This window comes from Perca fluviatilis, chromosome 10 (genome assembly GCF_010015445.1).
Source record: "Perca fluviatilis chromosome 10, GENO_Pfluv_1.0, whole genome shotgun sequence".
Classification (NCBI taxonomy): domain Eukaryota; kingdom Metazoa; phylum Chordata; class Actinopteri; order Perciformes; family Percidae; genus Perca; species Perca fluviatilis.
Window position 1 is genome coordinate 3,439,531 of NC_053121.1, and position 26,810 is coordinate 3,466,340.

At 38.1% G+C, this 26,810-nt stretch overlaps 2 protein-coding genes across 4 annotated transcripts; both read right to left on the bottom strand.

The window, feature by feature from the left end:
- Positions 1-7,246: 7,246 nt before the first annotated feature.
- On the bottom strand, positions 7,247-14,109 carry eif1ad (eukaryotic translation initiation factor 1A domain containing). 3 transcript variants are annotated; one of them, XM_039813703.1, is made up of 5 exons: positions 13,928-14,109; positions 13,399-13,517; positions 11,954-12,062; positions 8,632-8,740; positions 7,247-8,532 (listed from the first exon to the last, which is right to left on the bottom strand). In XM_039813703.1, the coding sequence occupies exons 2-5, from the start codon at positions 13,486-13,488 to the stop codon at positions 8,304-8,306; spliced, it is 537 nt and encodes a 178-aa protein (XP_039669637.1). In that variant the 5' UTR covers positions 13,489-13,517; positions 13,928-14,109; the 3' UTR covers positions 7,247-8,303. The 3 variants fall into 3 exon arrangements, with proteins under 3 accessions (XP_039669637.1, XP_039669639.1, XP_039669638.1); XM_039813705.1 differs by having other exon boundaries at positions 14,053-14,073; XM_039813704.1 differs by lacking the exon at positions 13,928-14,109 and adding an exon at positions 13,676-13,796.
- A 4,332-nt stretch (positions 14,110-18,441) lies between these two features.
- On the bottom strand, positions 18,442-26,631 carry ctsf (cathepsin F). The gene is made up of 14 exons (XM_039813414.1): positions 26,191-26,631; positions 25,380-25,490; positions 24,882-24,963; positions 23,676-23,737; positions 23,068-23,140; positions 21,142-21,255; positions 20,874-21,022; positions 20,589-20,685; positions 20,432-20,512; positions 20,129-20,248; positions 19,835-19,899; positions 19,557-19,647; positions 19,419-19,477; positions 18,442-19,138 (listed from the first exon to the last, which is right to left on the bottom strand). Exons 1-14 carry the CDS (start codon positions 26,434-26,436, stop codon positions 19,064-19,066), a joined length of 1,425 nt encoding a protein of 474 aa, XP_039669348.1. The 5' UTR covers positions 26,437-26,631; the 3' UTR covers positions 18,442-19,063.
- Positions 26,632-26,810: the final 179 nt, after the last annotated feature.

The following is a 26,810-nucleotide window of genomic DNA, read 5'->3' on the forward strand; positions in this document are numbered from 1 at the left end:
GCGGCCCCCCTGAACTAACTCTTGGGATCCCCAAGGGGTCCCGGACCCCCTGTTGAAGATCTCTGAGTTATTTCATTGATTTTCAAAATGAATGTACACATAACAGTGTTTTACCACAAAACGATAACATAGCTGTGACATGCAGACATGATGTTTGCTACAATATATTCCCTAACTAACCCATCAAGTCTGCAAGTGTTTTGTCATATGGGACTGAAATGAAATGAATAATATGTAAAATAAATAAATACTAATAATCAAAAACGCTATGAAATGCAACAGAAAATGAGTTCACACTTGTGGTGCAAGAAGACAGTTGTTTAGCTAAAATGCTAAGCTATTGTAACAGTAGCACAAGTGGAGAAGAGACAGGTGTGAACAGACTCAGTGATGTGTGTTATGCTTACATTAGCCACTTTAAGCTAGTGGTCTTATCGCACCAAGTAAGGATGTGTATTGAATTGTACTGAATTGAGCAATAGTGTTTTAATGCTTATGATTTAGATTTATTCATTTGTAAGAGAAACAATGTGTTATTTCTTCCCTCAAAAAGTCTCACTTTAAGGGCTAGTAAAGTCTCAACATACCTCTTCTTATGTACATAAAGTGTATGCTCAAAACAATTATGTTTACAGTTGAGCCAGTTTTGCAGTGTTAAAAGTGGAAAGGTCTCCCTGCAGCATGTCTACATCATCTGAGTTTAATGAGCAGCGGGTGTCAGCTTCTAGTGATGTTTTATAATCTGAAAAGTCTGTTTTCACTTCATTTAGGCTTGCTATTTATAACTGTCTAGCCAATGTGATTAATGAGTAAAAATATTTTCTTCTTGTACGTTCCTGTATTTCTGTGTTTTCATATCCCCATAAACATTTCATTGACACCAATGGACTTATTTACAGTCTGCTTTGCTTAAGCAACTTGTATAGGTAATGTGCTGCTATGATAGCAAATGCATAAAAAACACCAAACTCCAAATGTGATAATCCAAGTGTCTGGAGTGCAGAGCCCTGGGACATGGGCAGACACATAAGGGGGAGTCTGTGGCTTTCTACATGTGTGACAAGTTTCCCAATGAGCAAAGGGGGGAAATTTGACAATGGCCCTGTGAGAAGCAGATAGAGTTGTCCATTATGGGTGACACAAAAGCCTACATGAGCCAACTTAACTAGTAATATCAACATCTTCTGGATGTTCCCCCATGGTATGTTTAGATTTCCTTGTTCTGGGTGCTTACTTACCATTTTATGGTTTTACAGATGCAATTGGAATATTAAAATTCATCTCCGTAAGCGCTCATTATTAGTTATATTGGGGGGTTGAAGACTTCATTGCCCTCTAGAAAACCAAACCAAACCCTTGACTGTTGGCTAAGTATGATTAGCTTGCAATGCATTCAGCAGCATTTTGTATCACTTTTCTTTTACATAATATACTATGATTTTTGTTCAATATATCATACTATGATTTTTTTTTTTAACATCCTATAATGTGACTTTTTTTGACATGCTATGCTATGACTTTTTTCGTCATAGTATAAAATGCTTTTTTGTTCAGGTTTTCAACATGCTACACTATGACTTTATTCATCAAACTATACTATGACATACCACTTTTTAACATATTATACTATGACTTTTATAATCACTTTTTATCAATTGTTTTGACATACGGTAAATATATTACGGTTTTCAGCATAGCACATTTGGTGGCATGTCGCTTCAATGGTTGGAAATGCTGCAACAAACTATACAATGCTATACTTTTTTCCACATGCTATAGTATCACTCTTTTTGCAACTTCCTGTTTTATCACTTTTTTCGACATATACTATGACTTTTTTATCTCCTTTTGTTCACATATACTATCACTTTTTTTCAACATGCTATACTATGTCTTTTTAATCACTTTTATCGACATACTATATTATGACATTTTAATGGATTTTGTCGACATACTTGACTTGACTATGACTTTATGATGACTTTTACTATACTATGCTATGACAAATTTTTACATACTATACGACTTTTTCAACATTCTATAACACTATACTATGACTTTTATATCACTTTTGTCGTCATGCTATACAATGACTTTTTAATGGCTTTTACTATACTATGCTATGACTATTTTTGACATACTATACTATGACTTTTTTCAACATTATATACTTTTTCGACATACTACAATATGATTTTTTTTCGACATACTATACTATGACTTTTTTCGACATACTATACTACAACTTTTTAATTACTTTATTCAACATACTATACTATCACATTTTTTGACTACTATGACGTTTTAATGGATTTAGTCGCCATACTACACTGTGACTTTTTTATCACTTTATTTGACATACTATACTGTGACTTTTTTCGACATAATATACAATGACTTTTTAATGGCTTTTACTATACTATGCTATGAGTGTTTTTTACATACTATGCTACGACTTTTTTCAATCTATACTTTTTTCGACATACTATAATATGACTTTTTTTCGACATACTATAATATGACTTTTTTTCGACATATTGCAGTATGACTTTTTTATCACTCTTTTCGACATTTTCTATAACTTTTTAATTTACTTTTTTCGACATACTATACTACGACTTTTTTAAACATTCTATACATACTACAATATGATTTTTTTCGACATACTATACTTTGACTTTTTCATCACTTTTTTTGACATATTATGCTATCACTTTTTTGATATACTATACTACGACTTTTTTAAACATTCTATACATACTACAATATGATTTTTTTCGACATACTATACTTTGACTTTTTCACCACTTTTTTTGACATACTATACTATCACTTTTTTGATATACTATACTACGACTTTTGTATCACTTTTCTTTACATAATATACAACGACTTTTTTATCTCTTTATTTGACACACCATACCATGAAATTTTTGGACATACTGTACTATGACTTTTTAATTACTTTTTTGAAATACTATACTACGACTTTTTAATTACTTAATTCAACATACTATACTATCAATTTATTCAACATACTATACAATGACTTTTTTTTACCTTTTTCGACATACTATACTATGACTTTTTTCTACCTATTATACTATGAGGTTTTAATGGATTTTGTCGCCATACCATACTATGACTTTTTGTTGACTTTTTTGACATACTATACTACTTTTTTATCCCTTGTTGTTCACATTCTATAATATCACTTTTTTTCAACATACTATACTGGGACTTTTTTTTATCACTTTATTCAACATAATATACTAGGACTTTTATCGACATACTATACTGTGAGGTTTTAATGGATTTTGTCGCCATACTATAATATGACTTTTTAATGACTTTTTTTTTGACATACTTTACTGTGACTTTTTAAACATTCTATACCTACTATATTATGATTTTTTTTTCGACATACTATACTATGACTTTTTCATCTCTTTATTCAACATACTACAGTGGGTACGGAAAGTATTCAGATCCCTTTACATTTTTCACTCTTGTTTCATTGCAGCCATTTGCTAAAATCAATAAAGTTCATTTTAGAAGTAGAAATTTTTGCAAATTTATTAAAAAAGAAAAACTGAAATATCACATGGTCATAAGTATTCAGACCCTTTGCTGTGACACTCATATTTAACTCATATGCTGTCCATTTCTTCTGATCCTCCTTGAGATGAATCTCCTCCTTCATTGGAATCCCTCTGTGTTTAATTAAACTGATTGGACTTGATTAGGAAAGGCACACACCTGTCTATATAAGACCTTACAGCTCACAGTGCACGTTAGAGCAAATGAGAATCATGAGGTCGAAGGAACTGCCCAAGGAGCTCAGAGACAGAATTGTGGCAAGGCACAGATCTGGCCAAGGTTACAAAAGAATTTCTGCAGCACTCAAGGTTCCTAAGAGCACAGTGGCCTCCATAATCCTTAAATGGAAGAAGTTTGGGACGACCAGAACTCTTTCTAGACCTGGCCGTCCAGCCAAACTGAGCAATCGTGGAAGAAGAGCCTTGGTGAGAGAGGTAAAGAAGAACCCAAAGATCACTGTGGCTGAGCTCCAGAGATGCAGTAGGGAGATGGGAGAAAGTTCCACAAAGTCAACTATCATTGCAGCCCTCCACCAGTCGGGGCTTTATGGCAGAGTGGCCCGACGGAAGTCTCTCCTCAGTGCAAGACATATGAAAGCCTGCATAGAGTTTGCCAAAAAACAAACTCATAGTCAGGAGTCCCTGACTATGAGAAATAAGATTCTCTGGTCTGATGAGACCAAGATCGAACTTTTTGGCGTTAATTCTAAGCGGTATGTGTGGAGAAAACCAGGCACTGCTCATCACCTGCCCAATACAATCCCAACAGTGAAACATGGTGTTGGCAGCATCATGCTATGGGGGTGTTTTTCAGCTGCAGGGACAGGACGACTGGTTGCAATTGAAGGAAAGATGAATGCGGCCAAGTACAGAGATATCCTGGAAGAAAACCTCATCCAGAGTGCTCAGGACCTCAGACTGGGCCGAAGGTTCACCTTCCAACAAGACAATGACCCTAAGCACACAGCTAAAATAACAAAGGAGTGGCTTCGGAACAACTCTTTGACCATTCTTGACTGGCCCAGCCAGAGCCCTGACCTAAACCCAATTGAGCATCTCTGGAGAGACCTGAAAATGGCTGTCCACCAACGTTCACCATCCAACCTGACGGAACTGGAGAGGATCTGCAAGGAAGAATGGCAGAGGATCCCCAAATCCAGGTGTGAAAATCTTGTTTCATCATTCCCAAGAAGACTCATGGCTGTACTAGCTCAAAAGGGTGCTTCTACTAAATAGTGAGCAAAGGGTCTGAATACTTATGACCATGTGATATTTCATTTTTTCTTTTTTTTAATAAATTTGCAATAATTTCTACATTTCTGTTTTTTTCTGTCAAGATGGGGTTCTGAGTATACATTGAGAAATAAAATTAACTTTATTGATTTTAGCAAATGGCTGCAATGAAACGGAGTGAAAAATTTAAAGGGGTCTGAATACTTTCCATGCCCACTGTATACTGTGACTTTTTCGACATACTATACTATGACGTTTTAATGGATTTTGTCGCCATACTATACTATGACTTCTTAATGACTTTTTTGACATACTATGACTTTTTTTATCACTTTTTCCAACCTACTACAATATGACTTTTTTATCTCTTTATTCGACATACTATACTATGACGTTTTTATGGATTTTGTCGCCATAAAATACTATGACTTTTTGATGACTTTTCTCGAAATACTATACTATGACTTTTTTGTCCCCATACTATATTTTGACTTTTTTATCAATTTTTTAGAAATGCTATACTATGACTTTTTTTAATCTCTTTATTCAACATACTATACTATGACTTTTTTCGACATATTTTACTATGACGTTTTAATGGATTTTGTCGCCATACTATGACTTTATCACGTTTTTAGACATACTATACTATGAGGTTTTAATGGATTTTCCTATACTATGTTTTTGACATACTATACTAAGACTTTTTTCAACATTCTATACTTTTCCAACATACTACAATATGACTTTTTTAGACATACTATGACTTTTTTATCCCTTTTTGTTCACATTCTATACTGACTTTTATCGCCATACTATACCATGACTTTTTAATGACTTTTTTTCGCCATACTATACTACAACTTTTTATCACTTTTGTTTTCATACTATGCTATGACTTTTTCAAGACCTTTTTCAACATACTATACTACGACTTTTTTTATCATTTTCTTCGACATGCTATACTATCACTTTTTGACACTTTTTTTTGACATACTTGACTTTTTTCAATGGTTAGCAATGCTGCAAATAATACCAGCAAGTGGGAATTGCAGTTTCTGACCCCTGGTTCTATCCCCACACCATGCATGACTTTTTTGACAAAATATACTATGACTTTTTTCGACACACTATATTATGACTTTTTTGTCACTTTTTTTCAACCTGCTATACTATGACTTTTCAATCACTTTTTTCAACATATAACATACTATGACTTTTATTTTATCACTTTTCGACATACTAAACTATGACTTTTTTATGACTTTTTCCAACACACTAGACTATGATTTTTTTTTTTTTGACATACTATACTATGACTTCTTATCACTTTTTCCAACATCCTATGCCATTCCATACAACTATGACTTTTTAACATAATATACTATGCATTATATATACTGTACACATACAGTAGCTGTTATTTTCACAGCATCATGGGCATCCTTTACATACAAAACCAATCGATCAGTAAAAGAGTAAAGTTATGCACTCAGCACCACTTCATTTGAAGCATGTTGTCTTACTAACTTGTGTCGTAGAAAGTTCTTGTAGAACTGGTTCCACTGGCAATATAAATGTACTGCTTGGTTAGTGGCTTTATGTCCAATATGTGAGCTCATCTTTTGGGAATTTATAGAAATGGTGAAAAAATGTGTTTACTTTTATATCCATTGGCAACAGTTTTCAGGAGTTGATTCTTTGCACGTGACCAAAAAGACATTCTTTAAAAGGAGAAAGATGTGGAGAGGATGAAGTCCAAGTGATAAAAAAACACAACTTAAGAATGAATCTAATTTATTTCCAAAACCTTCATCATTACACAAACCAAAATCAGCAACTGTGAAAGGACTGTCAGAAATAAATGAGGCACACAGCAGTCACAGTGAACAACTATGTAATTTTGGACATACTATACTGACTTTTTGATCACTTTTTTCTACATACTATACTTTGACTGTTTTATCACTTTTTGACATACTATACTATAACATTTTTTTAAACATTCTATAACATCACTTTTTATCACTTTTTTCAACATTCTATACTATGACTTTTCTTCGACATACTAACATTTGGCTTTTTCAACATACTATACTGTCCTTTTTATCACTTTTTTCGATAAACTATACTGACTTCATCACTTTTTTCGATATACTTTTTGACATGCTACAATAAAAAAAATGTGACTTAAAATATTCCACTCGTTTGTTACATTATTGGTATTATTCAACATTTCAATGAAATTCATTATAATTAAAACCATTCCCACTTTTCCAACTATTCTCACTACCTCACGTTCTTACGCAATTAGGCCAGAAATCCAGTTTTGCTTTAGCAATTTAGCTTTTCAGCATTCACAATCATTTTTCTGCAGGAAATGCATTTTCTAGTAAATAATCAGTCTTTTAGAACTTGGTAGCATCAATGTTTATTAAAGTCTGCTGCAGAACTTAGCACAGCAAAAATATTTCACATAACTGTTAGTTCACAGGATTATCCACTGGCAACAGTTTCGAGGAGAGATAGTTCTTTGAACGTGAGCAAAAAGATATTCATTACAAGGACAAAGATGTGGAGAGGATCAAGTCCAAAAACACAACTTATGATTTATTTCCAAAACCTTCAGCATTACACAAACCAAAATCAGCAACTGGGTAAGGAATGTCAGAAAAAGATGAGGCACACAGCAGTCACAATGAACAAGTATGCATCTTGATCTTTCGGTGCTTTTAACACTGCAAATCCCCATGGCTATCAGCTGCAATCATTTGAAAATCAAATCAATACAATCAGCACTACAAGGAGCTCTGCAAAAGAGCGGTTTACAGTCCAGCTAGTTAAAACAATATCTTTTTAAGGGAGCAGTGAAACTGGAGCTGTTTAAATTGTCACCACGCTCCGGACTTCCATCATGAAAAAAAGTTGTTCTGCCAACGGTGTAAAGGTTTCGAGTTATGCAATTTTTGTGAGTTTCCAACAGATTTATTTTGTCCTATGGAGGAGGAGGTATGGATATAACAGTTTACATTAACATCATCCTGCAAATGTACAGTAAGGCCTGGGTGTAGCGTATACGCTGTAATGTACTTTAGTAATGGCTGCACTGGAGGTCAGAATATAAACATGCTTGAGTTTGTGACACATGCTCAGTCAGACACTGACAGTACAGTAGAAATTGACCCTACAGAATTTCCAACTGGCATGGGATTCTTATTCAATTTCAGTTAAAGTGTGACATTACTGGGATTTTTTAATGCAAATAAACAAGCAAGACTTATTTTGTTCCATTAAGTTTAAGTCCATTGAACGAGCCCAGCCATTTATCGCTACAACAGGCCAGAGTCCAGAGGGAGCTGTTGCATCAGGATCATCATTTCCAATCATCAGTCATCCCGCAGCAGCAGAGCACACGGCCTCGTGATTTCCACAACTCTCACTCTTGATTGTCCGTGTCCTCTGTGCTGCGAACTATGAACCATTTTCTGTCCTTTTCTCTTTGTCATCATCTTCTTCCTCACTGTCCTCCTCCTCACTCTCACTGTAATGGTAGTTACAGCGGTTGGTGTTTACAAAGATGTCGCTCTCATCATCTTCAGAGTCACTGAATTCCTCGTCTTTCTCCTCCGTCTCCTTTTCCTTATCCTGCCGTTTGTCCGTCTTGTCTTGCTCTGGCGGCTCCTCCGTAAACCCCTCTGGCCTGGAGGAAGTGAAGGAAAAAACACAATACACTCAGTTGCGCTTTGCAAAATTGTGTGTGTGTGTGTGTGTGTGTGTGTCCTGCTGGGTTCTTACTCACCAGAGGTGTAGTTTTTGCAGGTTCTGAATGTGGTCTTTGTAGAGAATGAAGCTGATCTCTGCCTTCACCTTCTCTCCTTCCTCAATGGGATCCACAATCACATAGTCACCTTGGGGATCAGAAAGCAGACATATATGAAATGTGAACCAAAAATAAAGCTTTTTATAAATGAAGAGAAATGGAGTTTGTTTTTTCAGCCAGTACTTACAAATGCGTCAATGAACTAGTGACTTTTATTGTCCGTTTCCCCATTTTATTAGGATTATATCGTCAGTTTTTACATTGAACTGGAGGGATTATCAATAATGTATATTACTGGTTGAGACTGGTAAGATGTTAAATGGAGCTAACAAAAAAAGGCAAACTCAAGTTATACTTTATTTTAAGGCACACATCTATAACAGCTCTGTGGTTTTATTTTTAAATGCAATTATTTTACTTTAAATAAAACAAATTACATTTATGTATCATTAGAGTACTACTTTATTATTTATAACCCCTCACGTACAATGTGAAAACTCATGCATATTGTTTAAATATATAACAAATATTGAATTGTACTTTCTTTATTGGATTTGACAGTCAGTTGTTGAATACATACAGACGATACAACTACAAGGCTACTTCAATATATGCTGAAACATAGCACAAGTTAGACTTCATGATGTGCTGGACCTTTGCTTGAGGACATTTTCAGTAACTAGGCAAGCAATGTGAAATTACTTTTCTCTGACTGTTATTTATTTGTCCCTGTGTGTGTATAGCTCACTCACTGACTTGAGTGGCAAGGCTTACGGGAATGCACAGATTTGATTGGCTGAGTAGCATCACGTGAGATGATTTAAAATGCATTCAATCGGTCTGCGAGTTTCCTGGCCCACTAAACCAGCGCTGTAAAAAGGTTAGAAAAGCTGTGCCAGTTCAAATGGAAACACTCCATCAAAAGATAATAATTCTCAATAATTGATCAGTTATAGGTCCAAGTTCGGATAGGATGGCATCTGGGTCCGGACCCACCTATTAGTGACCTCTGATCTAACATCTTATTTCTTTTCTTTCTTTATTTCTTGGTTGGTTATTAGGGCTGCAGCTATCGATTATTTTAGTAATCGAGTATTCTACCGATTATTCCATCGATTAGTCGGATAAGAAATACTTTTGTTTTATTGAAGATTGCTCCTCAATAAAACAATTAACAATAGTTTGGTAAAATTTTAGGAAAAAGCTAAAATTTTATTGCCTACATTGCTTACAATATCATATCTAAAAAAACTAAACCTATTAAGTGCATTCAAGTGCCATATTACATTGTTTTTTAAAAGAAAACTTTTTTCAAATGATATCAACCTCAAACTAAGGCATACAATAAACATTACATTAAGTTGTGCAACTTAACTTTCAGCTTCAACCTGAGACTGATCTATATGTAAATATTAGTTATACTAAACCTAGTTTCATTTATATATTTGATTACAATGCTAAATAGCTCTGTTACACTTATGCTAGTAGATCGTTGATCAGCTGTTTCTCCGTGGAGAGAGAGAGAGAGAAAATGGTGCGCAACAATCGGCTGTTTTTCCGAAGGGATAGTCAACGCGTCAGCTCTTTAGATCAGATCGTGGGCACCACTTCGTATTTTCTTGTCTTTGTTTTTGGTAGTTGTTGTGTTTGGTGTAGTTTCATCGTCCATACGACTTATTTACTTTTGTCGGGTCCGCTTCGTGGAATGAATGATTAAGTTAGACTCCATGTTTTCTGTTGAGATGCTAAAGCACTGACGTCGTGCTATTATTGTGGTAAGCTAGTTAGATTTTGCAGTAGACGTACTGTACAGAGTTTTCGTTTTAATTACGTTTGAACTGATGGAACAAACTTTGGACACTTTCTGTTGTTTTCTCCAGCCTGTCTCTTCTCTCGCTATTTACGCTCTAGCATGCGTCGCCAGCAGCTGACTGAGCAGCGTCTGGTGTGCGACAGTAATAATGATCCGTGCGGAAACACCGTCCGTCAGCGATACAATGTTGGTAACATTGTTTTAACGAAGCTTCGAGGCAAGTCATTTTGCATCAAGGATTTTTTGTAATCGAATTATTAGAGAAATCGTTTCAGCCCTATTGGTTATATATTCCAGTCTGTTGACTATGTGTTGAGGACGTCAGAGACGTTGACAAAAGGGGTTGGTGATGTAATTTAATGGATGCTGATGTTGACGATGGTTGTTGTTGATTATATTGGGTCATATTTGTAAGGCTAATATGCACTTTTCCTACCCTGTGTAGGCTACTTTGATGCTGCTACCCACGCACCTTGTACAGTATTTATTTGGTTGGAACGGTTGTGTTCCAGTTTTTACTGTTGTTTTGGCTTACTCTAGTCCCCCACTCGTGACTGTGTGTATACCTCGTATGTATTTACCGTATTTTCCGGACTATAAGTCGCACTTTTTTTTCCTACTTTGGCTGGTCCCGCGACTTAGCCAGGTGCGACTTATATATCAAAATATATATATAATTTAACATGTTTTTAAATGTTAATTCATACTGAAAACATTACCGTCTACAGCCGCGAGAGGGCGCTCTGGGCTTGCAACAACTAGAATGCTGCTGCTAAAGACAACTGAGAAAGAAAAGAAACTGCAGGTAGTAAAATATGCAGCCGAGAGAGAAAGAAAGTTTGAAATGAGGGAGAAACTTGTGAGGGACTGGCGAAAAGGTTACTCTTACTGCAATGAAGAAAACAAAGAAAGCTAATCGGCTAATCGTGGGCTGAAAGCAAGATGGCCAGAGCTGGAGGAACGAGTCCACAGATGGGTGCTTGAACAACGTGCTGCCGGGAGGGACTCGTCAATGGTGCAGTTACATCTCGACGCCCTGGTAGTTGTTCTGTGTGCTATTGTGTAGTTGAATAACTGTTAATGTGTTATGTTAACATACCGGACACCTACTGTATTCAGCCTGTTCTGTGTGCTATTGTGTAGTTGACAGAGGAAAAAGGCTATTTTTGGTCTTTGATTTTGTGAAATAAATTTCTAAATAAATGCGACTTATAGTCCAGTGCGACTTTTAGGTTTTCCTCTTCATGACGCATTTTTTGACTGATGAAACTTATACTCCGGGGCGACTTATAGTCCGGAAAATACGGTATGTGTCTTTTATGTGTTTATACCTGCTGCACACCCAATTGCCCTTCGGAGACACAATCTACTAGCACTATGGAGAGTTTTTTTTTTGAGTGGGTCCTCAACCAGCTTATGTAATTGATACCAAATGATCTATGTAATAATCTATAATATTTCAATTAAACATCCCACTTCATCACTTACCTCTCTTGATCCAGAGGTTCTTGCGGAACTTGGTGGGCATGCTCACCAGGAAAGTCACACCCTGGGCCGTGACGGCTTCATGGAGGTTGTTACCACGGCTACCAGTAACCTACAAGTGCACAGGTAGAGGATGGAGATAAAGGAGTGAAATGTTTTGTTTGCTTTTATGTGGGTGGTTGTTTACGGTACATACGTTAAATATGCAGTCCATACTAGGGGTGGAACGGTACACGTATTTGTATTGAACCGAAACGGTACGGGCGTCATTGTTCGGTGCATGAATTTACACTGAGAATACACGATATAAAAATAAATAAAACTAGCGTGCAAATTAATTAATGTAATGCGGAACTACTTTTAGATACGCAGGTTCTTTAGGGACACCTAATCTGTAGTCCAGCCTAAGCGCTGAAGCTCTGATTGGCACCCAGTGAGACGGTCCAGTGAGTGAGTCAGAGATAGCAGCACTAAGGACGGGTATGGCGAGTTAAGAGGACCCGCCGGCATCTTTAAGATCGCAAGTTTGGGGAAACTTTGGTTTCCCAGTCAGTTAAAGTAGTACAGGCGAGAGAGTGGCAGATAAGACGAGGACTGTGTGTCGTCGTCGTTCAGCAGTTGGGTATGTGAGTGGAAATAAATCTAACATGCTAACGCATATCCAATGCCATCACCCAGATGTGCATATCACTGGAACGAGACAAAAAAAAACAGTGCTTAACCAGCCTTTAGATACACATACAAGTAGGGCCAAAAAATAAATAAATCGGAATTTACATGTCATCTTCAATGCGCCCGTATTCACTCGTAGAGGAACCTGGCTTCAAGTATTTGCTGTATGTACTCAAACCTCAAACATGCCATCCCGTCCACATATGAGGCAAACTGTAGTCCCTTCCATAATATACAACGAAACACGAACATTGATGGAGCACGAGTTGTCAGCTGCACCTTCCGTTTCACTAACGACTGATGGTTGGACTTCTTGTGCTACGGAAAGCTATCTCACGGTGACTGCTCATTTTATTGACCGAGTGGGAAATGAAAGCGTCAGTTCTATAGACGCGGCCCCTGCATGAGCAGCACACAAGCGCTCACCTAGCTGAGAAGCTACAGGAGGTCGTGGCTGAGTGGAAACTAGAGCAGTAAATAAGAGATGCTGTATTTTCAGTCTTATAGCTGATTGTCTTATTTTGTTTACAAGTTCCAGATGGAGTCTGGAGATGATTTGGGGTACTTATGGTTTACCGTTTACGTCTTGCTTTACACACTTCAGGCTGTTGCAGCTAGCTCAGGGGAGAGACTGGATGACACTAAGTGGTACAGCCCGAGACATGCATAATAAAAAAAATTGCCTCCTGCATCGTGCCGAACTCGTACCGAACCGAGGAACGAACCGAACCGTGACTTCTGTGTACCGTTCCACCCCTAGTCCGCACACATCTCACCTTTACAATCTGCTGGTTTTCTGTGGGTGTGACAAAGTCTCCATAAACCTCCTTGACAACGTGTTTGCGTTTGGTGGCCTGTGACATCATAAACGGTGAGCTTCAGGTTTCTTCGCCAGCTGAGAACAGAAGATAAACAGTGAGGTAGATAATAACATACATTAATAGACAATACATTGAAAGACCACACGACAAAAATCAAAACTGACAAGTTAACGTGAAAATTAGCCACGCTTACACAAATTAACTCAACGTTAGCTTAGCAACTTTTACTAACTTTGGCTACAGCAGTGATTTCAATGATGGTTCTCGTTAGACGAATGACAACACTTAATATTCCATTTACCTATCTAGCTAGTAAGCTAGGAAAGTAAGCAAATAGTTGCTTTCTTACAATTAACGTCAATACAACATTACCATCAACTAAACCGTCACTGCCCTTACTAGTGCTTTAGCTCACTAGTGACGCTAACGTGAGCTATGTCAATATGCAGCTCAACCACGTTAGCATGTTAGATAACTAAATTACCTTGAAAGAAATAAAATAATATTTGTGTCCCTTTAAAGCAGAAAGTGTTTCTGGCCAGCTTGGCAGCAGCTAAAAACTACTTTGGAGAAAAGACACTTTGAAGTATTAAATCATTAAAGCCGAACCGCATGCGTTTCTTTAATTCCTTCCTGTTTTCTGACATCACCAAATGTTACACTTCCGGTGTATGGTGGTCTGCCCTTTCAAAATAAAGATTGATGTCTATTTTACTTTCATTTGTAGGCTAATCTCGCATCGCCAGACTTTAATCCACAGCGTTTCGGAGGGACATGTGATGAGGGTTTAGAATTACACACTTAACATTTCAGATAAAGACAGTCATACTAGAATTCAACTTTGTCACTTCAGCATCAATTGCTATTCATTGTCAGATTATAGTAATTAGTATCTCATTAAATCAGATTGTTACTAGACTATTAAAGTCTAACCTACTGCTCCACACGATCTAGTATTTCCGTGGCAGTGCCTTTGCATTGTGGGAAATAGAGTTTAATTTGCTCTCAATTTGAGAAACATTCAAGATCACTAGAATTCAGTGTTGCCAACCTGTTCTAACATAATACACAAGGTGACACGGATATCAAATACTATTCTGTTCATTTTATTTTATTTAATAAGGGACATTAATGTACATTAATTAACAGGAGCACTTAAATCCATAATATAATTGGGCCTGATTGAGCCATACAGGCTAATTTTCATCTGCAGTCCTGGCAGGTTGATGCCATTAAAAGAAAACCTACAAGAGCATGAGCACAGATATGCCCAGACAAAAGCTCATATGCACAGATACAAGCACATAGGCACAGACTACCACCACTACCCCAGATTATGGTAGCATGTTTGATTTTCCAGTAACCACTGTTTTGTAGATTTGGAGAAAGAGTTAAGAGATGTGATCGTCCTTCGTCACATTTTTATAGTGTTCCAGCCAGGTATGTGCTGCTCGATATACACAAGTAAAATATCTGCAGATTTGATTATGTTTTCACAGTCTAAGAAATCATATTTAGTTTTAAATACACTATAGTTAAATTGTTCTTAATGTAACTAAAATTCGCCAAACTAAATTTAATTATTTCCCCAACTTTTGTAACCTGTATTTTGAATGTGAGTTATGTATCTATTATAATGCCTAAATATTTAAACTTGTGCACTACTTCTCCCTGGGTCTGGATCTCTATTTGCAGACTGTGAAAAAAACATCCAGATTTTGCTTTTGTTAACCAATTTCAGATATTGACCATTGAAGCTGATAGTTCTTCTGTGGGCTGCTTCATGTTGTTAGCATGTAGACATGTGACCGTATCAAGTTACAGTAGGTGGACAAACTTCAAGTAGGTCATCAATGTACAAACTGGACCCAAAATTAAAACCTTGACCATTTGTGAGGTTTTATCGTCTATGGGAACACATTGTTTTTTTTATTTAGTATTGTCTCCTTTCAAATTTCAACTATTTTTATTTAAAGGAGCAGTGTGTATAGGACTTAGAAATGGAATATAATATTAATAACAATTTTTCCTTAGTATGTATCTGTCTGCCGTAATGCACTGCCATGTTTCTACAGTAGCACAGAACAGACAAACCAAACACTAGGTGACACAAAAAGAAATTCTAATATACAAAGATTACCTTTTTAAAGAAATATCTGATATGGTCAATATAATCATAATTATGGGTAAATATCACATTAATTCATGTAAAAATCAAAAACCCTCACTGACTTAGAAATTAATTATTGTTTGTCTTTTCCACTATTAGGTTAGCTGATACACACCAGCTAATAGACTAATTGTCACAATTGATGGTGTTTTGACCAAGACTGAATGTTTTAGTTTTTTGTTATTTATTCTCTGCTACCATATGGGTCGACTGTAATTAGCTGATTTAGGGTCTCAACATATAAATGATGTGGGACACAATGGTATTCAGTTGGTTGCAATCTGCAACTTCACCGTTTGATGCCACTAAATCCTACTGTAGAATATTGTTCTTACTATTTGCAGATGAATATAATAAGAATGTAAAAGGTTTCCATAAAAGACCAAGTTTGTTTTGGTGTATGCTTATTGCGCACAAGGTTTAGCTTAAGCTATAACTATAGAGTAGTTAAAAGTCATGAGTCGCGAGCAAAGTACATTGAGTAATGATAACAAACGAAACAGGAACAGAATGTACCGCTTCGCGTGAGAGCAAATGAGGACGAGACATAATACTGTGGCCCCCTGGCGTGTGATGTGTGAAGATAACAGTCCCGGTGCAGGAGAAGAAGAGGGGGCCCAAGAAAGGAAGTATAAGAGATGAGAGGAAGAATAGATCGGGGTTCACGAGGTCTGACAGTCTAGAGATATGTGGACCGGCTCTGGGTTTTTTGTCTGTTGTTAGGGAAACTTAGTCTCTGCGTGCTTTGTGATCCCACAGATCTGTGTATTGTAGCTTCAATGCTTGACTGATTAAACAAATATATTTTACTTTATCTTATCGTCTTATTTGGCTCTTGCTTAGTATCAATGTAATAACAATTTTAACAAATGTGCAGGGATAGATAGGTCTTTTATTGGAGTCAGACACATTGTCCCAAAAGAGGGGACACATAGGAGGTAAATCCCCAACACTACACAATGCTCCTTTACTTATAAGCAGAACACAAATTCACTATAACAGCAGTGCAATTCTATGAAGTATAATGTTGTCTCCACTTACTTTTTATATATGTTACTATGACATTTTAAGTCAATGTACAGTGCCTTGCGAAAGTATTCGGCCCCCTTGAACTTTTCGACCTTTTGCCACATTTCAGGCCTCAAACATAAAGATATAAAACTGTAATTTTTTGTGAAGAATCAACAACAAGTGGGACACAATCATGAAGTGGAACGAAATTTATTGGATATTTCAAACCTTTTAAACAAATAAAAAACTGAAATATTGGGCGCAAAATTATTCAGCCCCTTGAAGTTAATACTTTGTAGCGCCACCTTTTGCTGCATTACAGCTGTAAGTCGCTTGGGGTATGTCTCTATCAGTTTTGCACATCGAGAGACTGACATTTTTGCCCATTCCTCCTTGCAAAACAGCTCGAGCTCAGTGAGGTTGGATGGAGAGCGTTTGTGAACAGCAGTTTTCGTTCTTTCCCCACAGATTCTCGATTGGATTCAGGTCTGGACTTTGACTTGGCCATTCTAACACCTGGATATGTTTATTTGTGAACCATTCCATTGTAGATTTTGCTTTGTTTTTTGGATCATTGTCTTGTTGGAAGACAAATCTCCGTCCCAGTCTCAGGTCTTTTGCAGACTCCATCAGGTTTTCTTCCAGAATGGTCCTGTATTTGGCTCCATCCATCTTCCCATCAATTTGAACCATCTTCCCTGTCCCTGCTGAAGAAAAGCAGGCCCAAACCATGATGCTGCCACCACCATGTTTGACAGTGGGGATGGTGTGTTCAGGGTGATGAGCTGTGTTGCTTTTACGCCAAACATAACGTTTTGCATTGTTGCCAAAAAGTTTGATTTTGGTTTCATCTGACCAGAGCACCTTCTTCCACATGTTTGGTGTGTCTCCCAGGTGGCTTGAGGCAAACTTTAAACGACACTTTTATGGATATCTTTAAGAAATGGCTTTCTTCTTGCCACTCTTCCATAAAGGCCAGATTTGTGCAGTATACGACTGATTGTTGTCCTATGGACAGATGCCCCCGCCCTCACGCCTGTAGATCTCTGCAGTTCATCCAGAGTGATCATGGGCCTCTTGGCTGCATCTCTGATCAGTCTTCTCATTGTATGAGCTGAAAGTTTAGAGGGACGGCCGGGCTTTCGTTAGATTTGCAGTGGTCTGATACTCCTTCCATTTCAATATTTTGCTCCGCACAGTGCTCCTTTTGGGATGTTTAAAGCTTGGGAAATCTTTTTGTATCCAAACCGGCTTTAAACTTCTCCACAACAGTATCTCCGACCTGCCTGGTGTGTTCCTTGTTCTTCATGATGCTCTCTGCGCTTTACACGGACCTCTGAGACTATCACAGAGCAGGTGCATTTATACGGAGACTTGATTACACACAGCTGGATTCTATTTATCATCATTAGTCATTTAGGTCAACATTGGATCATTCAGAGATCCTCACTGAACTTCTGAAGAGAAGAGTTTGCTGCACGAAAATAAAAGAAAGTCAGGGGCTGAATAAAATTTCACGCCCGCACTTTTTCAGTTTTTTATTTGTTAAAAAGTTTGAAATAGCCAATGAATTTCTTCCCACTTCATAATTGGGACCCACTTGTTGTTGATTCTTCACAAAAAATTACAGTTTTATATCTTTATGTTTGAGGCCTGAAATGTGGCAAAAGGTCGAAACGTTCAAGGGGGCCGAATACTTTCGCAAGGCACTGTATATTTTGGTTTATAAATAAGGTCAAGGTCAAGGTGTTTTCAATTGATAAAGTTCCATTCTGTTGTTCCAGTGCATATAAGACAAGAACACTATAAACAAAGAATAGGATTCCAAACTTTTTTATTCAACCTTCATTCATTTCTCACTGTCTTACAGCAGTTTTTACAATTACATTGCAGTTATCCAGTAGTGTGCAGGCCAATATAAGGTAAACCCCTTTCTTTCAAAACTCCTCTCAAGTACTACATAGCATTAGCATGAACACTGGTAACAAAACATCCAAGAAAACACACAAGAAGTATAGCCACAATTAGTGCACACTCTTCATTAAATGTGGGCTCAGTTACTTTGAGGAAAGATGAGTTAAAACCAAAACTGCGTAAAACACAGCAATCATTACGACCTGCAGGGCTAACGGAATAAAATGCGCACATAAAATCAACTTTAAAATAGCTTTAAAAAGCTTCAGCACAGCTAGCTTCAATTAGAGCTGGTATTTTTTTAGTAAACGGACACGAGGTGTGAGGTATGAAGGTGGAACACTAAGTTTGGTTTAACGGAAAACTTCAGTAGGATTTCATGTGTGTCTGATTGAAATCATGCATTCTGGATCAAATGTGTGTGTGTGTGTGTGTGTGTGTGTGTGTGTGGTGTGTGTGTGTGTGTGTGTCTGTAGTGGTACATGTAGTATGATGGTGTGTGTGTGTGCGTGTGGTGTTAGTGCTTTAATTGACTACAGCAGATGTGCACATCTTGTTGATCCCACAGGCATTGGACCCCCTGTATAGGTAGTAGTAACCCTGTATGAGAGAGAGAAAAACACATATACAAGACAGTAGTTAGTTTTACACAGTCCTGTTAAGGTCTTCCAGTGTCAAATTTATTTTAGTTTTAACAGTCTATGGTTTTTACTTATCTTCTTGTCAATTCAAGAAATTCTAGTGATACCTTTTAATTTTTATTAACAATAAGAATGTGGGTCCTGGTTGCTATATTCAAGAAGAATAAAGTATTGTTTTATTATACTATTAATGCCTCTGTTTTCTCTAATCCACAAGTTAGTAAGTGGGTTTGTCTTACCTGCTCTCCATAATCCTCTCCCCAGCTGTTTTTGATGGCCCAGAATGGGATACCTTGACCTGAAAGCACAGAAGCATTAATACAAGAGTAGGAACTGGGTAAATGAAGCCAAGATAAAAACAGGATTAAAACACTTACGTTCTCCGAATCCCACCAGCAGCACAGCGTGGTCGATCATCCAGGAGTTGCAGAAGATCTTCAAAGGGTGAGACACACCCTTCCTGTAGAACTAAGACATTTAAAAAGACAACAAAAAAAAAGATAATGAAATATGGTTCTATGCTGAGGATTACATTCTTGTGAAAACAAAATTAACATGATGTTATCACTTAATGTATAATTTACATAGAGGTGATGGCAAGTGTTTTATATTTTGTATTGATTCAGTCATTGCTGTGGTGGACAGAACTGCTTACCTGCATGGCAAAGGCATTCAGCGCAACTGAGATTGGTCCATTCTCAGCCAGCCAAGCTGCAATTTCTGAGGAGGGAAAAAAAATTGAATTTTCTTTGCAACAGTTGATATACCTGCAAAACTAACAGCCATTTATCTCCACATTAATTCATTAGATTATATCTAATCTTCAGATTTAAATGTTGTGGTGTGTTTTTTAGTAATATTACACGTTGACATGTTTGTCAGTGCTTCGGATTCAGCCTTAGTCTTCCCTTCCTTCTTCATTCCCTATCCATTGGCTCAGCCCACTCACCCTTCTCATCTTTGGACAGCTCCACAGAGCTGTTGATGTAGGCGGCCACCTTCATGGTGGTGAAGTCGCACCTCTGCTTCTTCCCGGTGTAGGAGTAGTCAGTCTCTGTCTCCAGGCCACCTAAACAATACATGAAGGATGATGATTTAAAAGGTTTAGGTTTGCTCTCAGCATCAGCATAAATCGCACGTATGTTTTTACAGGCTGCTCGGAGTCTATCAATTAAATAAAATGGGAATAGCAAGCTAAAATGTTTCAAAATAGTTGCACACATCACTTGTCCTCCACCCATGTCTTTCTTACCCAGCTTCTCAATAGCTTCATATGCATTTGAAGGCAGCCCTCCTTTGCATGCCTGGTCCAGCCCATCACAGTCAACCAGCTCTGTGAAGGACAAATCAATAAACATTTGTGTAATCATTTGTGTTTGGGCCTGTTCGTGTGTATGTGTGTGTGTTACCTTGTTCAGAGAGGGACAGCAGCGACCCATTTTTTAGGAACCACTGGCCTTCAATGTTGCCTGTCACAGAAAATGCCCAGCAGGATCCACACATACCCTGCAAGACACACACACACACACACACACACACACACACACACACACACACACACACACACACACACACACACACACACACACACACACACACACACACACACACAAAGTAGGCAGGAGGTATAATTTATTCATTAGTAACATGCTGTTCAGTATGACTGCCCTATAAATAAATTTGTTTGTTGGTACCTGGTTCTTAACGGAACTGACAGCTCCATGATCCCGCCAATCCCAGCTGGCAGGGGCGGGGCCTCGGGCAGGAGAGGCCGGTTTCATTGGTCGATGAAGAGTCCATTGACTCAGTAGTGGGTTCAGGTATGCAGAGCGAAACTCTTCCTCTGGAGAAAAAAACGAAGGAGAGCCGTCAAACTTTTTTGTTAATTCATTTTTTTTAAAAGAGCTGATGCAACAGAAGGTGTGTGTGGAAATACAAATGAACACACATGCAGACACGTACCAGTCAGGTCGCTGAACTTGGTGACTCCGTACTCAGCCGAACCTTGATCCAAAGACTGGAGCTTCTCTGCAGTTTTCAGGTTCTGGTGGAAGATGCGCAGACGATGATCCGCCTCTGCAGGATCGAAAGTCAAATAAACACATTTAAAAAAAAAAATTTGGCACTTACCAGTAAAATAATCTGTTTTACCTCTTTTATCAAACAACCAGTCAGTCCTTATTACCTTTCCCCTCACTGACTGAGACATAAACAGTTTGTCTGTCTGCACCTGTTTTATCTTTTTATTCTCTGAAACTTGCATTCATATTCATGTGATTAAACGGTCATGGTTAATGTGGTGGAATTTCCAGAAACACCATGTTGTGGTATGACGACACAAAGGGAAAGCTTAGACAACATCAGGTCATTCATAGGTCACAGGTAAGGGGATGAGAATATTCGGGCGGTCTCTAATAACCAAACCTGTTCATGTATAATTATGTTTGTCTCTCTACAGATTTAAGGAATCTAGACAGCTAAGTGATAAGGAGAGGCTTTGTTTCAGGACTGCCTCCTTTTGGAGGTCGGTGGGAACACTTTTGCATACTTCCCAGAGAGAGAGAGAGAGAGACTGAACTAGGCTTTAGCATCTGTGTTTACGGCGCCTGCAATATCTTTGTTAACCTTAACCCTTGTGTTGTCTTCGGGTCAAATTTGACCCGTTTTCAAAGTTTCTTTATTGGAAATATGTTCTGCCTAGGGCTGGGCGATATATCGATATTATCGTGATATGAGACTAGATATCGTCTTAGATTTTGGATATGGTAATATCATGATATGACATAAGTGTTGTTTTTTCCTGGTTTTTAAAGGCTGCATTACAGTAAAGTGATGTACTTTTCTGAACCAGATTGTTCTAGCTTTTCTATTAGTTGCCTTCTCCCCCCCCCCCCAATGACATTATGTCCACATTACTGATGATTATTTATCTAAAATGTAAGTGTGAAGATATTTTGTTAAAGCACCAATTGTCAACCCTAGAATATCGCCGCAATATCGATATCGAGGTATTTGGTCAAGAATATCGTGATATCTGTTTTTCTCCATATCGCCCAGCCCTAGTTCTGCCATTCAAAATAATTAAATGGTTTCAAAACGGTTTCCTAACTAAACATTGACATATACCAGTCTGTGATAATCCATCAATATATATTCATCTGATCTTCACTGCGGTTTATTGACCATAAATATATATATATAAAAAAAAGTGTAAAACTATTGGTAATAAGTTAGAATGAAGTTGGCTAGAAGGTGCACAATAGAATTGGGTGATACTATACTTTATGCTTTGTAAAAAGGCAAAACAGACCGGAAGTTAATTTTGTTGGAGGACAACAAGTGTATGGTTGACAGGAAGACAACACAAGGGTTAAAGGTTCAGCTAAAGTTAACGCCTCCAGCATGGCTTTAAATACACCTTCAGGAAGACAGGAACTTCAGAGTGTTGGGACGGCACCACACAAGAACACATTGTGGTTAAACTGTACTGCCTGCTTAATTCTCTCCTCAACTGAGTGTTGATTAAATGCTCCTGTGTAACACACCATAGTCTCCGATCTTCTTCGCATGTGTGAAATGAGTTGTGCTGCTCCTGAGTTTTTTCCCCCCAATACTCATGACGCATTTAATGTCTTGTGCGGGATTCTTTGCCATTTAAAATGTAGTACTATTTATTTATTGTTGATGTGATACTACACGTGATATGCAAACTCCAAAGGGTCGGAATAGATCGGGGATATTTACCTTATGTATTGGTTTTCGTAAAGGATGAAGGGCTTTTATTGCTGTTATGAGAAGAATGTGAGTGCATAAAGGGTTCAGGCTGTGAGGACAGGAAGGCGACAAATGATGCTATGTACAATATATGTGTGTCAGTCACTCACTCACCCTCCTGGCTGCTGTAGACCTTATTGTATTTAACCATGAACTCTTTGAACTGGCCCAACAGCTCCACAGACTCCTGCCAGAAGAGGAGCAGACAAACACACAACAACACACGACCTCATCATCCATCTAAAGTTCAAGCTGATGATAGCAGTTTACACAACCAATGGATTGCTAGAGTATATTCGAGGCAGATAACCAAATGGAACTTAAGAGGCCGTTTACACGGCGACGTTTTCAACGTAATACGCAAAAGTATTTTTACGTTCTGGCCGTTCGTTTACACGACAACAGCATTTTGGGGAGCTGCAAACGAAACCTTTTGAACCGAGTTCCAGAGGGAAATCTTTGGAGTACGCAACTCCAGTGTCGCCATGTAAACTAGCAAAACCGGTCTCTGTGGAGCCAGAGCCAGTGACGCGGCGCACTCTCACCCCCACCTACCCTTCACCTCGCAGCGAAGGTGGACCTCGGCAGCCCGTTCAAAACACCGCCGTCTAACGTGAAAGAAAAACTTTTTATGTTTTTCGCGAGATTGTTGTCGTGTAAACGTAGCCTTAATATCAACATTATTTATAATTATTATATACAGAATAGGACGTCACTTTTACCTCCAGAGGCTGGCTGGTGGATGCATCCATGACCTTGTTGTTCTCTTCTAGTTGAGGTTCAACTGATAAATAAAAGACATCCAGGACAACATGTTATGCATCAATGTGCAAAATACATATATTCATGTTTCATGTGTCCAAAAATACATTGACTCTATGGATTTCAAATAAGTACGTCTATTAAATGGAAATACATGGAAGCTGTAGAACAGTTTTTGACATGATATATTATTGCTTGTCAGTCTAAATCAACATTTATGGGTATACTCATCACTATTCAACCTCATACCTTGATTATCTATTTGCTATAAAGCATCACCTATCATAAGTAAACATTATTATAACATAATATACACACATAATATAAATGAAGGCATTATTTATTCAATTGTTTTGGGCAACGTGCCAAGTTTAAGGCCAAAGCAGAACAAGATATGGTCAAAATGAAGGGAACATTTGCATAAAGTCTTTTCTCCATGTCCATGCCCTGCCAATCATTACAATTAGATCATTTTACTTTCTAGGAATCTTTCTTTACAATGGTGGTTTAAAATGCCACTTTAAAGATTCTTTTTTGCACATACACTGTTTTAACCAGTTTAATGGAGCCCCTGTCATCCTGGAAGATACTGCTGCAATTACAGAAGAAGCTAAGCATCATGGGTTAACACTGTAACCACCTAAACAGTAGGCCAACAGCGATTACAGTTAGGCTCCGCTTGTTGGGGTAAGAATAAATGTTAATAGCCGCTTTCCGACCGGAGGGATTTTTGCAGTTCCTAGAACATAACGTTCCTAGAACCCTTTTTTTCTCGTGTTCCGACTGGGACCAATTTGGGGCTTATTAAGTTCCTCTGGCTCCTGTAACTCTTTCAGCTCCTACTTCAGGGCCTTTTCCCTTTTCCGCATTTGGTGGTTAGATGGCTGTGTTATAATAACAAAAGGTCAGTCCCTATGGCCACTTGGCCAGTGTGAAGGCAAATGGCAAAACCGATTTTGGGGGAGAGTAGTTAGTAGAACTGTTTATAACTACATTCCTGTAACTACTTGGTCAGAAAGAGGCTAATAGCATTGCACAGGAACCACAGTCACTCAATGTGAACCATACCTATGTTTTTCAGCTATACTTTGACCAAGGGACAGCTGTAACCGAACAACTATGAATCACAGATATTTAATGAAGAATGTGTTTGGCTGCAGACTGACCTGTAGGCTGGCACTTCTGTTTGAGCAGAGTTGAAGTGCCCTGCCAGGGAACATCCCACACTTCGAACACACACACCTCGGTCTGACATAAAAAAAAAACATACACAGGACAAAGATATTCTATATTATAAAGAGGAAATTTACCAGATTATGTTGTCATATAAGAAAAATAGATCGGAAAAGTGGAATAATGTGCACTGCAGGCCAATCTAACAACATCAAAGGAGAAAGTTATGTATGTCTCTTGTTTTGTGTATGCATGCATGTGGCCATGAGGCATTAGCGTGCTTGTTGGGGCTACTTCAAGTCAAACTCAAGTCACAAGATCAGATGACTGATGGCATCTCTGCTGAACAAACAGAACTTCACTGCTGCAATAATACACTGATACACAATTAGATGCACATTCCCATTTTTGGAATTTTACAAACTTTTTGGAGAAATCTACGATTCTAAAACTACAGTATTCTCTCACACACTCACACACACACACCCTACCTTGAGTTTCTGTAACTCGGGATAGAAGTCACATGCCCTGAGCATGGTGGATTTCTTACATTGAGTGTTACTCAGTTCCACTGTTATGGTGTAGCGGATACCCTTAACCAGCTGTAAAAACAAACAAATACACACATACAGTGGTCATTTTTAATTTATAAACAATAAATATTGCCCTGAGACTCTGATTGTGTTTAAGTCTAGTGGTTATCCAATACGTGTGTACCGGTATTTGAATGACATTAAAACAGACAGACTAAGCTTTTTTTGTGAATGTATTGGTATCTGGATGCTTCTTTTGCTGCATGGATTCTGGTGTCACGAGGCCATACTGCGCTGCACAGATGGATGCGATTGTGTCAAAAGCCAGGTTAAACTCAACGATGTGACTTCCGGACAGAATAAAAAGATCAACATTTCGGGAGGCAAATGTGCCTGTAACCTTTCCTTGAAAAAAAATCTATTTGTTAACAAGTCCGTGTAAGCTAAAACATAAAAATGTCCGTCTCTTTGTATGCATAAGGAACAACTGCAGTGAACGGACTATACCATTATTTTGAAGGTATACCGCCTTATTTCCGGCTTTTGATTAGCTTACTCTTGCTAGTTTAACGCAGCTTTAAATGACCCCAAATCGTACTGTTGTTTACAAAGATTTATATAACTAATTACTGTGTAATGTCACAAATCATTATACAACCGTAATTCTCCATCCACACTAGTCTGTTATGCCAAAGTAAGACGCCACAGTGCTGTGAATAAATACGTTAAAATAATGTTTAAATACGCCGTATATGTTTGTAAACGTTACCTGTTTGGTGGCAGAGAGGAGCCGGCTGACTTTGCGGAGATGCATGGCGTTGGAGCCCTGGTTGTAGCGCTCCTCGGCGAACGCCAGAGCCTTTTTCAGGCCAGGGTCGGACTCCTGCAGCCGGATAAGAGAGCCTGGAGGCCCGAACAGAGGCCGGTCGATGTCCTCACCAAGACCGAAGACCGAGCCCAGCACGGCGGCCAGGGACAGCCACAGGATTAACGGACAGCGGAATCCGACTACCATGTTGGCTCCGGTGTGTTGTCAGAAAGAAAAAGGACCAGCGTCTTTCCTCAGTAAAAAATAGGAATGTTTTGTTTTCCTAGTAGACAAATCGATGTCAGGTTATCGGCAGTTGGTGACGTTACTGTTGTTGCCAAACAAAACTGGTATGATCGAGGTTGTGGGAGGAGACAGCTGGTCTTAATGGGCGCGGTGTGTTCAATTAACCGGACATAACATAACATCACATAGGACGAAAAGAAAGAATCACCTAGTGGTCGCACATGTATTGGTGACTGCAAGGTGATAATATCTAATATAATTTTCTTTTAAAAAGTAACCTTTTACCACAATTTATGTCTGGCGCTCCTTTTAAATACCAATGTATTTTGTATTTA

Excerpts from the sequence above, each read along its gene's own strand:
- eif1ad (XM_039813703.1), bottom strand. The coding sequence starts at position 13,488 with ATGATGTCACAGGCCACCAAACGCAAACACGTTGTCAAGGAGGTTTAT. Across the intron at positions 8,741-11,953 it reads GAACCTCTGGATCAAGAGAG|GTGACTATGTGATTGTGGAT; the intron begins GTAAGTGATGAA and ends CTGATCCCCAAG. Across the intron at positions 8,533-8,631 it reads CTGCAAAAACTACACCTCTG|GCCAGAGGGGTTTACGGAGG; the intron begins GTGAGTAAGAAC and ends CACTTCCTCCAG.
- ctsf (XM_039813414.1), bottom strand. The coding sequence starts at position 26,436 with ATGGTAGTCGGATTCCGCTGTCCGTTAATCCTGTGGCTGTCCCTGGCC. Across the intron at positions 21,023-21,141 it reads CAAGTTCAGCGACCTGACTG|AGGAAGAGTTTCGCTCTGCA; the intron begins GTACGTGTCTGC and ends TTTTTTCTCCAG. Across the intron at positions 20,513-20,588 it reads GCTGTCCCTCTCTGAACAAG|AGCTGGTTGACTGTGATGGG; the intron begins GTAACACACACA and ends TGTCCTTCACAG.